Genomic DNA, 13,249 nt, shown 5'->3' with positions numbered 1-13,249 from the left:
TTAAGTCGGTCTTCAAACTTTTAAAACAAAATATAGTCAATTTGGTCCTAGGCTTTTATCTGTACTTTTTTTTTTTTTGGCTGAAATTAAAAATCTAGTCCTTATTTGCCTTCTTTGCTTTATAATACCGACTAGAAAAAAAATATAGGTTCGAAAAGAAACCTAAATTACAAAAGTTTTTTACAGATTCAATATGACTGAATCATTCTAAAGTAAATAAAAATAACAAATAAAATTATAAAACGAAAAACAGAGAGTAGTGAAATATCTGCCCTAAGTTAATCCTCGAGTTTTTAAGAAAGAAGTAATTTGGTTCTTTTGACAACTATCGATTGAACGACTAAATTTGATTATTTAAAGAAATTAAATAACTAAGTTTATTTTATATATATAAAAAAATCAAGGACTGGTTGTTGTAAACAAAATAATTCGGATTCACTTGGTTCTTTAAAAAGAGATTAAGAAGTCGCATACACAAATTTAAGAATCGTAAGTGAAATTTTATGGATCTCTGGCCCGTCATTTGTCAGCCCAAACAAGAACAAACTTTAAGAAAATAACTTAACAGCCCAAAAGAAAAATAATTTAACCGTCCAGTTACTTGAGAAGGCTTTTGTTCTCTCTCTGTTAATTTAACAGCTCAATTCTTCTCCCCTGCGTACAGGAGTGCGTATCCTCTGAGATATCTCAACTTTTGCGTGACCGACGTGTCCGGTGCCTATTCGGAGGTGGTGTAGGGGGTCAGTGTTATGTGTGCTTTGAGATTCGTGCAGAACGTATTTAAACGGTTGGGATTTTCCATAAAGTCACGCAAATTTTGAGATATCTCAGAGGATACGAATTCTGCGTACAGATGGCTCCTCTATGATCTCTCCCGCTCCCAACTCCTGAAGTTTACTTCACGTAACAACATAATCAATGAATTGAACTATTGAAATTGCATATTCTAAAAATTGATTTTGCTTCTTTTCTATTTTAGTGCTTTCGGGCATATGAGCTTATAGCAGCTATAAATTGCTTATAGAAATCAATTCAAAAATTGTCAATTTGAAAATTTGAAAATTCTATCTCTGTGTTGACTAATTTGTGGTTGGATGAAAGTTTGAAACTTCAAATTAGATTTAAATTAGAAGTTAAAGCATTATTAATTTGTAAATTTGAAATCAATTAAGGTTAAATTTATGACAAAATTTGTACTTATTAGTTAATGAATTTAAATCCAATAAGTTATTTGATCTGATTCTTGATTCTTGCCTCAGACAGAAATCGTGCATCACCCCTGTGATCTACGCTAAATATGCGAATTATGGCAAGTTTATATCAATAAATCTAGTGAAGAGTATTTGGAAACATTTAAAGCAGAAATTAATAAAAGGGAAACAAACGGGAAAAGGTAATTGGCAAATTGGAATTCGGATTCCCTCAGGTACAATTACGAAATCGGGACCGTTATTTAACCTGGCACGCTCAAAACGGACCCCAATTTCTTTTAGTCCGGCTGGGATTAAATCCAGACCGTTCTTTACTCATTGAACGTCTCAGGTACCTGAGGGGAGATTGATCCAACAAATTGGGCACAGGCAAAATAAAAAAAAAAATGAGTTCCCTTGGCGCGGCGTCAAAGAAAATGTGTGGTCAGGATAGCATCGGTCGTTGATCGTCGTTAGAGAGTAAAGACAACGGAATCAGGCGCGCTAAGCCCCGCTGTCGCTGGGCCCCATCCTTACGCCACCGTGCAAAACTACCCACTTCCACTTCCACTCCCACTCCCACTCCGCTCACGACTTCCACACACGTACAGTGCTGCTCTTTTGATTTTCGACAAACCAAACAAAAACCCTTCCCACTAAACCTGGCTTCTTTTCCCTCTCCACTCGACAACGCACTCCGATTAAATCCATGGCGACTAACTCGATCAGAGGTCTGAGGAGACCATCCCGACTTATAGTGTACACAAGAAGGGCGAAGAGAGTACACAAGGATATAGTGTACACAAGGAGGGCGAAGAGAGTACACAAGGAGATTCCAAGGAGATCCTTCAGGCTTCAGAATTCATCCCGCAAGAACAGGTCTACTCAGAGCTTGCGGCGTTCGCCCAGGCTGAAAGCTGCGTCTTTTAGTGAGAACTCCGAACAGAATTGCGGGGGATTGGTGCATATTAGCAAAATCTCAAACGTAGAGGACCTTTTGAAGACTGGATTCTTTGATGGAGTACAAGTTACATGTTATTCTAAGGATCGCCAGGTTTTTATTTTTATCTCCCTACCTCCTATTTTTGGATTCTTTTTTTTGCGTTTTGGTTGTTTCCGTCTATATTTTGTCTCTTTATTTTTGGACTCTTTTTTTTGCGTTTTGGCATTGATAGGGCAATCTCCTGGGTATTATTAAAGGCGGCGGCTTTCTGTGTGGCTGTTCTCAGTGCGACTACAAGGGCGAGGTAGGCATTTTCTTCTTTCTATTTAATTTGATTTTGTCCTTTTAGTCCATATTATACAAATTTAACGAGGTGAATTGAAGTAGTAAGAAAAATATTTACTCTTTTCATGCGGTCTAGTTACGGCAAAGCCTTCAGAAATCAAACTCGAGAGTGCTAACAAGTACATGCACCCATATTGGCATTGTCCTATTAGTTTCCTGCCTTTTGTTGTATGATTATACCCATCTTTGAATAATATTCTTCTGATTCTAATTTTCTTTTTACGAAATTAATTGTAAGAGGCAAGTTAACAGCAATTTGGTAAGTAACCAAAACAGCATTTGAAGTTATCACCAAGGTTAATGTCATCTGAAAATTAGGAAGTCAAGCTCTCATTATAGCAAAAGTTACTCACGAAACTAAACCTCAGAATGAAAGCAATATTGGTGAATTGCATATATTTATCTTGTAAATAATCAATAATGACAGGTTTTGTCAGCAAAAATGTTTGAGAAGCACGCTGGCGCCAACACCAAAACCCAGGCTGATCACATATTCTTTAGTAATGGATTTAACTTGTACAAAGTATCTCAGATCGTCAGAAATATCCCAGAAGAGGATGTATCTGTTAAAATTTTGAAATTGAGGGGTGATTTGAAGCAGGAGCACTTGTCTGAAGAGCTGCGATGTGATCCTACTAATATTGTGACTGCCAGAAGGTACTTTAGAATTAAGGTTTTGTTGTTTTCTGATATTGAGGGCTTTATATTAAAAGTCTAGAGCCTTTGCAGTCTCTAATCTGAACACCAAGGGTCATCAACTGACATCATATTAACAAGGCAACAAAGATGGAAAATCGGATCACATGCATTGGGAAAAAATTTATTGCTTCTTTGATCTTTTAATCAAGAATTCTATGAACAATGTTCAATTGTTAAATAAAAAATAAAATATTTTACCCATGCTTTTTTTATGCAGGAGTAAAAGGAAAAGAAGAGAGACAGGATTTCAGAGATCGGTCGGTCCTTTTTAACTTTTAGAATCCTTTTATTATACGTTAAGTAGTGCTTTATTTTTCCTTTTCCAGATTAAAGATCCTTAATTATTTTTGCTTAAACTGTAATAGATTGCGTTGGTGGAAAATGACACGTCAAAAAAATCAAGGAAATTATTAAGATCGGAAGATGCAGTTACTAATGAAGAACTTAATGTAGAAGAAATTTTTTGTGTGAAAGATCTTCTCAAGACCGGCTTGTTTGAAGGAGCTTCTATTACCTATATTTCAGAGAAAAAACAGGTATATTTGATCTACTTATTTTATGTACAATTTTGTTTTTAGTTTTACTGGTGGGTTTCTAACCAATAATTGGTGCACTACTAGGTCAAGCTTCCTGGGATAATCGAAGGCACTGGTTATGTTTGCGGTTGTCCCATGTGTACTTATACTGGAGAGGTAACACTTTTTTGTTTTTCTTATATCTTTTCTCTCTGGTCATAGATGTGAACTTGTTTTTGTTTGGTGGTTCTTTTGGACTATTAACATGAGTGAACATATAGTCTCAAAGAACTTATAAAAATTCCTTTTAGGATGTTACATCAGTGTATGTGCATTTTTCTTTTCCTTCAGCTGTAACATAATCTATTGTAATACAGAGATTGTTTACCTGCAGGTTTTATCAGCTCGGAAGTTCAAGGAGCATGCCCAATGCAAAAATTCTAACCCAAACAATTGCGTATTTTTTAGTAACGGGATTAGCATTTTTGAAGTTGCCATGAAACTGAAAGGCATCCATGGAAATGCTCTGAAGAACAAACTCGATAAAATTATCAGTGAAGTGGAGTTTGTTAAACAATATACTAATGATGAGTTGGAGAAAGACAAGTCATCCGAAGGTTCAAACCACTTGCAAAAGTCATTTGAAGGTTCAAGGCAATTTCTCAAATGTTACAGGAGGTGAGCATTTCTTTCACTCAAGTTTTATCTATTTATTTATTGAAGATTTAGTCAAAGTGTTTTTGTTTCTCTCCTTTTGATAGCAAGTGATTTTCATTTACCTTTCTCCATTTCGTTGCGGAGACATTGTCAAAGTGTGTGTTGAGAGCATGCTGACATCTCTTGTATTCCAGTGTTGCGTCTGACGAGAAATGGATGCTGACATCCTTAACTGCTTATCATGATTTCTTATTTTTTATTCATATTTTCTTTTTAAAGGTATACTCCAGAGAGGCATCTGATGGACGTCCAAGGTCTATTGTCAACTGGGCTTCTAGAAGGCTTCAGAGTGACTTACATGAGGAGTGAGGTACTGGTTTAAATAAGATCTGTTCTTCTTATCCTTCAGCTCTTGTGTTGACCTCCAGTTTTGCTGTCTGATGATTTTGTTTCCCTATTCACCTATTCTGGTCCTCTGGGTTTTGTTGTATGTATGAAGAATTTGGGGGCTGGGGGATTGGGTACGGACAGAGTGGCTAAGGGGAAGAATTAGCACTGTGTGTTTTTAGCTTTCTCTCTCTCTTGGTAATATTTGATGTGGTGGTTGTAATATTAATACTATTTATACGGTTTCAATGAAATATAGCCAACGACCCAAGTAGGCACTGTTGTGGAAGAAAAAGTAAATATAGCACAAAACTATATAGTTGATTTTTAAAACTAGGATTAGTTTATTGAATAAATAAATAAATAGAGCTTATATCAATTGTACGAGCATAGAGGATATTGCAGAGATACATTGTAAGCCATAACTTGTTATTTTCATTGATTTTAACAATTTACAGGCAAAGCTGGCAGCATATATACGAGGTGCCAAATATGAATGTGGTTGCTCGTCATGTAATTATACTAAAGTGAGCACGCAAAATCTGTATGCTTGATTTTGTTCGCAATCGACATTTTGACTTGTCTTTTTGCTTTCCATACTTTTAGTTGGGTTCGAAAAGTGCTTACTGCCCTAATACTTGATAAACCAGTATTTTGTAATTTTTATTAATCTGTCGGCTCTGGCCTCAGAATGGAAGTTTGTGAAATTTAATCTAATAGAGCAAATTTAAGATGACAATCCATGTTCACATCTGTAAAATTTAAGCTAATAGAGCAAAATGGTCATAATAAAATGACGAGCTAAACTTAAGCTTTCTCACTATTGTAGGTTATAACAGCAAGAGAAATTGAAAGACATGCGAGTGAGTTTTCAGATAACCCTAATGAGAACATATATTTGGAAAATGGGATGACACTTTGCCAGCTAGTGAAGGAACTCAAAGGAATACCTTTGTATAATTTGGGCAGCTCTCTTCAAGAAAAAATCAAATGCCATCCCAATTATAACTCCTTTGATATTTGGAAAGGTGACTTTTTTTTAAGTTCTCGGTATTTAACTCCTTTGTATAGTTCAGTACTGCTATCAAACTGTTGGATTCCCTCCTCACAAGGTCCATTTCGGATAGAACCACATTTGGGCCATTTGGGCTTTATCCGAGAGAGGACCACAAGATTGAATACTGAAAAGTAAGTAATACTCAGGGAACCAAGGGATCGACTTAGATGTTAAGGTCAGGTACCTAGAGTGCCTACAGGGAGCAAATTAGGAAACAAGAAATTAAGGAGAGAAAAAGAGAGTACACAAATTTTAAGCAGTGAGATATAATGTGGTTTGTTTTCTAAATTCAGCAGAACATTCTATATCCGACCCAGAACCAGCTTTTTCTTCTGCTACATGTCTCCTTTTAGCCTCTTTCTAGATTGTGTTGACTATCATCCTAATTTTTGTTTTTAGTAAATTTTATTGTTCCATATTTGGAGAGAGTATTTTGTTTGCTATTTAATTCTGTATATCAGGTAGTGGTTTCTGGTGACTGGTTCCCAAGAAATTCCCTCAGATAAAGCAGTATCTTGTTTAGAGAGCTAAACAACCACCGTCTTCTATCATTAAAGGCTTCTGATTAATTTTTTTTTAGCCATCCTTTTATTGCTGCTGCACAAGTGATTATATATATATATATATATATTTTTTCATATTTCCTAGGTTCTTTTAAGATGGGTGATGACTCTCCAAACTTCAGGTCAGACTCTGAAAGACGACCACAAGATAATAGCAGGCACTCTTCAGTTCAGAGGTATGCTCTTTCTATTTGTCTCTCTTCGCTCTTCCTTCTTCCTTTTATTGTGTATTTGTGTGCTTGCTTGCATTGGGATACCATGCAAGTGTGCCTTGTGGGATTATTCAACTTGCAATTACTAAATGGCACTGGGGATAGTAGATTATTTGACATATCTTGCAAAATAAAGTTTAGTGAAATTTTACATATATGTAAATCAATAATTTTTTCTATGGTTCAGTTGTGAATTATGTTCGTTTTACTGACACAGTATATCAAGGGATGAGGTCTCAGTCTCAGAACCGACCAAAAACACTGATAGGACTACAAATGCTTCTCATGTGGGTGATGATTATATCATGAAAAACCTCGACCATAACTCTGATCAATGCTTAAACCAACCTATCGAATCCACCAACTCAAACTTTCAACATTGCCCGGTTTCAAAACCTATTACTGTTAGCAATTTAGCTGAAACCTTTACAGATAGTGTTCCAAAAGGCATCGATGATCTGGCTAAAGGTTCATTTCCAAATAACATCATTGAAAAGTATGTTTTCCTTTTCTCTTCTTTCTTTTTATTTTAATTGGTACTTGTGGGCATTGGGATCTGCAGTTAACACTAGATGGCATCCCATATATGGTAAAAGCTAATTGACAGTATAATGTTGTTTTATAATTTTTTGCTGTTAGAAAATACTAAAATTCTGCAAGTGGCAAAAATATTGTTCTCGACAACCACAAAGGTGCAGTTGTTGACAGAAACCATTAATGAAAATGGTACACAAGTACATCAGCATTATGTTATTACTAAACCCTGGGCTCTATTATTTTCAAAAACAGTAACTCAAGGGTGCAGGCGTCAATCTCAGAAGCAACCAGAAACAATGATCGGATGGTAAATTCTTCCCATGTGAGAGACAATAATAGCCTGAAGAACCTCGACTTTAACTCTGATCAATGTTTGAACCAACCTAATGAATCCACCAACTCAAACTCTCAACAATGTTCAGTTTTTAAATCTACTATTGTTACTGATCCAGCTGAAACCATTAAAGACAGTCACTCAGAAGGCATTAATGATCTTGCTAAAGTTTCAGTCACAATGAACACCTCTGAACCATTCAATGTGAAACTTAATACTGCACCTGGTTCATGTGGTCTTGATAGTCCTGGTGCATCTATTTCAGAAGGTACAAGTGCTGTTTCTAAGGGTGGCATAAATATTGGTCGGGATGAATGGCCTTTGGATCGTGTTACAAGAAAGAGCAGGTCGCAGAGGATTTTCAAATTCATAAAGCGCGACGACAATTTCCATGCTGGTCCTAGTTCATTGACCGGAAATACTGTGCAGAAGGTTAAGTTCGAATTTTCTAGTGTGGACTCTATGACAGCTTCTGATCCTACAGAAGCAGCCACAGCAGATCCTGATTATAATCACCTTGAGAGTGGGTCAGAAGAAGGGTAGGTAGATTCACATTTAAAATTATTCTATTTGAAGTTTAATCTGAAAGAGTTACTTTGCATTTCTCTTATCTGCTACTTTTGCCTAGAAATCAATTTCTAAATTAAGGCAGTTATGTTGGGATAGGTAACCTGAAACCCGTTTTAAAATTTCTAAATCAATTTCTAGTGGAGAGTCTACTGCAGCTGATGCTACAGAAGCAGCCACAGCAGATCCTGATTATAATCATCTTGAGAGTGGGTCAAAAGAACGGTAAGTAGATTCACATTTAAAATTATTCTATTTGAAGTTTAATCTGAAAGAGTTACTTTGAATTTCTCTTATTTGCAACTTTCACCTAGAAATCAATTTCTAAATTAAGGCAGTTATGTTAGGATATGTTACCTGAAACCTGTTTTAAAATTGCACCTTTTTAGGTTGACAGATGAAGAAAAAACTTCCTTGATTGGCGTAACTGTGAAGAGGAGGTATGGTGATTTTCTTTATGCTATTGCTAGTTGTATTGCTACCCTAATATTATAAACACTAATGGTTTCCCATTAGTAATACTAAATGTGCAAACAGCCCTGCTACTATAACTGTAAAATAAAATTTCAGAGATGTGCATTTGCACAAAAGGATTTTTGAAGTTGGTGGTCTCCCAGATGGAAGTGCGTTAACCTATCAGCATCATAATAAGGTACTTTTTTGTTGTGCAAGTTTTGAAGTTCCAAGTATCTGAGCTTCTAAGTTTTTAATTTTTGCTCCACGGGCACTATAATTTGAAGTTGTTTAAATTTTCTTTACAGGTTCTACTCTTTGGTGTCAAACAAGGGAGTGTTATTAAATGTGCTTGCCACAACGATGAGGTAAATTTTTATCACGGAAATGAAGAAACAGTACCTTCGAAAAAGATGCTGTATTTCTTGGTAGAGTAAAGCCAGAGTGGAATAAATGTGTCCTGTCATTCAAACTTCCAAAAAGTGTTATATTATGTTTCTTTATAAAAAAAATTATGCCCTTATATATAAATGAAAACATTGATTCCAGTAATTCATTTTAACATGCTCAGTTTACACCATCACAATTTGAAGCTCATGCTGGAATGGGTCAGAGGCGTCAACCGTGAGTTACTATGACTTTTATCACACTTTCTGTTATTGTCTGGTATACTGTTTCTACTGAAGTTATCAGAATTTAATAATTTTTCTGATTATCTCAGGTATCGAAATATATACAATTCTGATGGAAAGACACTTCATGAATTATCCCTAGAACTTCCAGATGTTCCAAGATCAAGTTCAGGTTGGTACCCTAAGTTAAAATGTTATGATTTTCTTACCATTTTTTTCCTGCTGAGCATGTGCAGTAAAACTTTGGATAACACTAACCAGGAGCGGAACTATAAAATTTAGATTTGGGGGGGGGGAATGCATAATATGTAAAAATACATAACGTGCGGTCATTGGGATTTGAACCCTAGTCTCCACAACCACTAAATGAAGTTCTAACCACTAGGCTACAAGCACACATTTAGCATTTCATGAGGGAAGTTGAACTATATAAAACTTTTTAAGAGAAATGAAAATTCAATTAAAATATCAATATATGTGATTAAAAAATTTGAAATCATGGGGGTGGCTAAGCACCCTGGGCTATACCTAGATCCACCCCTGACAGTAACCTTCTTCTATCCTTCTCATGTTTAACAGGAATGTCATATTCAAGGCCTATCATACATGTCCAACGTAAGAAAGGTACACTAGATCATACAATAAATATCATTGAAAAACGTAGACTGCAAGTTAATACAATTTAATAGATTAAAAAACGTAGACTGAAAAACGTGCTGGCTTTTTTTGCTTGTTCTTTGGTGGCACTCCATTAGGCAATAAAATCAATTTTTAATAGCTGACATCTTGGGTTAAAAGCTAAGCTCGTGAATGTGTTTTTCTACTGGATTCTGCAGAACATTATTTTCCAACAAGCCGTAGATTGAAATATGCACTACAGTCTCACAAAGGTGTTTCTGTTCAATGCACTATCTGCAAGTAAGTATAGCTCGCAGTGTTGGTTTCATCTTAGTCGTTGAAGACTTGAAGTACTTTTACATGTATATTTTCCCGTTTAAATAGGGAAAGACGTGCCACTTTGGGAGATGAAGCAGACCCAAAATTAGTAATTTTCTGTAACCAAGTATGCTTCCTATCTGTCTCCTGTTTCAATGCTCTCTCTCTCTCTCTCTCGATCTCTCTATCTGTCTATCTATCTATATATCTATCCATCCATCATCTATCGTGCATGATATGTGTGAAACTTCTAAATAAAACTAATAGGAGCTTTTGATGTACGTGTTCTTTTATTTTTTTCAGTGTGACCGAGCATACCATATTGGTTGTATGGAGGATCAGGAACTCTTAAAAATAGAGGTGAGCTTTATTTTTGAAAGCAAAAAAAGGCAGAAATGATAGACATTGTGCTATAATCCTTTCTAATGCCAGTCTCTTCACAGGATGTGTTTAATGGCAACTGGTTTTGCTGCACCGATTGCACCTGGGTTCATGACAGCTTGAAAAAAATATGTGCACTTGGTGCCAAGCCCGTGCCAACTCCATTTTTCGATTTGTTGAAGAAACCTCACACCACTGAGAATAATTTAGCCAATTTATCTTGGCAAATTTTTAGAGGAGGTAACACTAAAGATCAAGTGTTGCTCTCGCAATCTCTACAGTTCTTAAAAGTAAGTCCTTCTGCCATGCTATGTTTCTGGAAAAAGTAGTTGTGTATGTGTGTGTTTTCAGGATTTCCGTACTTTCTGCGAACAGTCAATCAAAATCTTGCCTTATTGTGCAAGAAACAGCCCAGGTTTGTTATATACATAAACACGAGTCACTTGTAGATTACAGTGAATGATCCAACAGCAAGTTCCATTTGAACTTTGGAGTAGTTCTTTTCCTTGACCCTCCTCCCCCATCCCCCACCCAGAAGTAACTTTAAAGGGGTTAAGACAAGGAGAAGGGAAAAAGGAAGCAGAATTTGGGATGATAAATTTGCTAAATTTCTTCTCTTTGATATCAATTTGGAGGTTAAATGCTGCTTACTAGTAAGTTGGGCTTTTATGGGTATATGAAATTAAACACGATTCATTTTTCACTTTGTTGGTCTTTCTGTGAAGACAATAATAAAATCATAGATGCTTTCAGCAAATATAAATAAATGATGGGCTTTTAGCAAAAGAAACTGTCTCGTGATATCAGTTTAAATTGCCTTTTTAAGAAATGTTACTTTTTCGTGTTCATATTGGATGTCATACCCAATTGAGTATTGTTACATAATTTTGTGGGGGAATTATATGATCTGTAAAGTATTAAGTGGAGTACTGGCTAAAGCTTTTCTTGTTGCAGAGTGTATTCAAACCAATTCTTCTAGGAAGGCAGGAAATGTTACGACAAATGGTTTTTGGGTATGTAGTGCTTTCTGATATATGGTTGCACATATGTTCAATTTTTGTTGGTTACGTGAATTCAATTATGTCAAGTCTATTTTTTATTTGTAAAGGTCTAATTTGATTCATGCAGAAAACAAGTGGAAGGAACCGGGCTTGATTTTCGCGGAGTGCATTTTATAGTGATAAAGCTCGAGTAATGTGCTTCTCCATTTAGATATTACTTTTTTTACTTTATTCACTATAAGTTTGGTTCTATGGTCTTTCTTCAATGATTCTGATATATCCTGTGATTATTTTCATTAATTCAGTGGGGAGATTGTCTCTATTGCGGTTCTACGAGTGTTTGGCAAATATATTGCTGAGCTTCCTTTAGCAACGACATCTAAAGTATGGCGGCAACAGGTAAGACTGGCCGACTGTGATGCATCTGCATATATTGAGATTTGGCTGAATCAAGGCTCACCGTAGATTTGTTTCCCTTTTTATCTTAATATTGTCTTGAAGATATCATTTTGTCATTATGAAGAAGTTGGCAATTTCATATCAAATAATGTTATGGGAGCCTGCACTGTGTATATCACATGCCATTATTATACTAAAAGGATCATTTTATTTTGGGCAGGGTTACTTCCGGGTGCTTCTCAATTTTATAGAAGAGCTACTACGTCTGTTGCAAGTAAGGCTGCTTGTATCTCCTGTGCCCAACAAAATGCAATCGATTTGGACTGACAAGTTTGGCTTTGTTAAAGCATCAGACCAGAAAGTAATATCTCTATTTCTCTCTTCTTCTTTTAAAAAAGAAAAAAAGAAACTGGCAACTACTGGTGATGTTTTACTCTCTCTCTCTCTCTCAAATAATAAATACCCTTGTGCATGTCTGCCACTCGTTCAGGTACAAATGCTGAAGGAGCAGCATGGTGTGATGCTTTTTGAGGATACAGCTGTATTGGTGAAAGAAATTCAAGCTGTTGATGACTAAAGCTGTGCTGATTTTTTATGTTTTTAACTTCAAATCCGTTTTGGACTATTAGTGGATGTAAAGTATGCGAGTCATGTGCAGTTTTGACTCTTTAGTTTGTATGTATAGTGTATGTTAGGCTTCTGTTAGAGATATGTAACAATTAGAGTTCCTTTTGGCCCAAGTACTATTATTTCCGTGGGAAATTATCAACTTTTTTACACTGCTGTTTCTACACTGTTGTTGTTTATCCATGCTCAAAAACTTGCTGTGCAATGTGCATGCCTGATTGTTCATTTGTCAAGAGCATGCCCAGCTACTAGATCAACCATTGTTGGCTTCAATTCATCAATAAATCTTTACACGTTTAATTAGGAAATAACTAATGTATATGGCAGCTTCTGCTAAGACTGCTATGGATTTAAAAATTAAAAAAAAAAAAAAAAAACTAATGTATATGGTGTACTACAAAATTGTATGGCTTTAATTTTCAAAATAAGTGCTAGGCTGCTAGCATTGCTCGGAAACAAACAGAGGCACTTTTTACCGATATAAACAATGGAATTAAAAACAGTGTTTGCAGTTGTATAAAATATACCAAAACTCTGAGGTCTTGTAACAAAGGATGAAATTCATATGAAGAAATTGAGAAAATCAGTGTAACAACTTTAACATAATAAACACCAACAAACACCAACGCATTGCAACATAAAATCACAAGCATAAAACTTTTCATCTCAACCGTTTAAAATCCAGTAAGTTAAATCATAGTCGTTGGTGTATCATAAAACCTTTCATCTTAACCGTTTAAAATCCAGTAAATTAAATCATAGTCGTTGGTGTATCAGGAGACTTACGTGCTTGATATATGAGAAAGAGGAAAGA

General features: G+C 35.7%; 1 protein-coding gene across 4 annotated transcripts; it reads left to right on the top strand.

Annotated features, from left to right (window-relative positions):
* The first annotated feature begins 1,762 nt into the window (after positions 1-1,762).
* On the top strand, positions 1,763-12,585 carry LOC144555463 (uncharacterized). Of its 4 annotated transcripts, XM_078303801.1 has the most exons (29): positions 1,765-2,244; positions 2,366-2,437; positions 2,906-3,135; positions 3,395-3,434; positions 3,543-3,713; positions 3,798-3,869; positions 4,087-4,370; positions 4,629-4,719; positions 5,195-5,263; positions 5,566-5,764; positions 6,442-6,532; positions 6,786-7,064; positions 7,358-7,978; positions 8,148-8,231; positions 8,396-8,446; positions 8,577-8,658; positions 8,768-8,827; positions 9,031-9,083; positions 9,181-9,263; positions 9,671-9,715; positions 9,928-10,009; positions 10,094-10,154; positions 10,331-10,387; positions 10,471-10,698; positions 11,363-11,421; positions 11,537-11,599; positions 11,715-11,808; positions 12,029-12,169; positions 12,299-12,585. In XM_078303801.1, the coding sequence occupies exons 1-29, from the start codon at positions 1,900-1,902 to the stop codon at positions 12,383-12,385; spliced, it is 3,894 nt and encodes a 1,297-aa protein (XP_078159927.1). In that variant the 5' UTR covers positions 1,765-1,899; the 3' UTR covers positions 12,386-12,585. The 4 variants fall into 4 exon arrangements, 3 of the variants coding, with proteins under 3 accessions (XP_078159929.1, XP_078159927.1, XP_078159928.1); XR_013512051.1 differs by lacking the exon at positions 12,299-12,585 and having other exon boundaries at positions 1,763-2,244; positions 11,517-11,599; positions 12,029-12,076; XM_078303802.1 differs by lacking the exon at positions 8,148-8,231.
* Positions 12,586-13,249: the final 664 nt, after the last annotated feature.

This window comes from Carex rostrata, chromosome 6 (genome assembly GCF_964058835.1).
Source record: "Carex rostrata chromosome 6, lpCarRost1.2, whole genome shotgun sequence".
NCBI lineage: Eukaryota > Viridiplantae > Streptophyta > Magnoliopsida > Poales > Cyperaceae > Carex > Carex rostrata.
The sequence above is the reverse complement of the archived record's forward strand: the minus strand, read 5'-3'. Positions and strand labels throughout refer to the sequence as shown.

Coding starts and splice junctions, on each gene's coding strand:
- LOC144555463 (XM_078303801.1), top strand. CDS start 1,900: ATGGCGACTAACTCGATCAGAGGTCTGAGGAGACCATCCCGACTTATA. Junction 3,435..3,542: donor AGACAGGATTTCAGAGATCG/GTCGGTCCTTTT, acceptor AAACTGTAATAG/ATTGCGTTGGTGGAAAATGA. Junction 8,232..8,395: donor GAGAGTGGGTCAAAAGAACG/GTAAGTAGATTC, acceptor GCACCTTTTTAG/GTTGACAGATGAAGAAAAAA.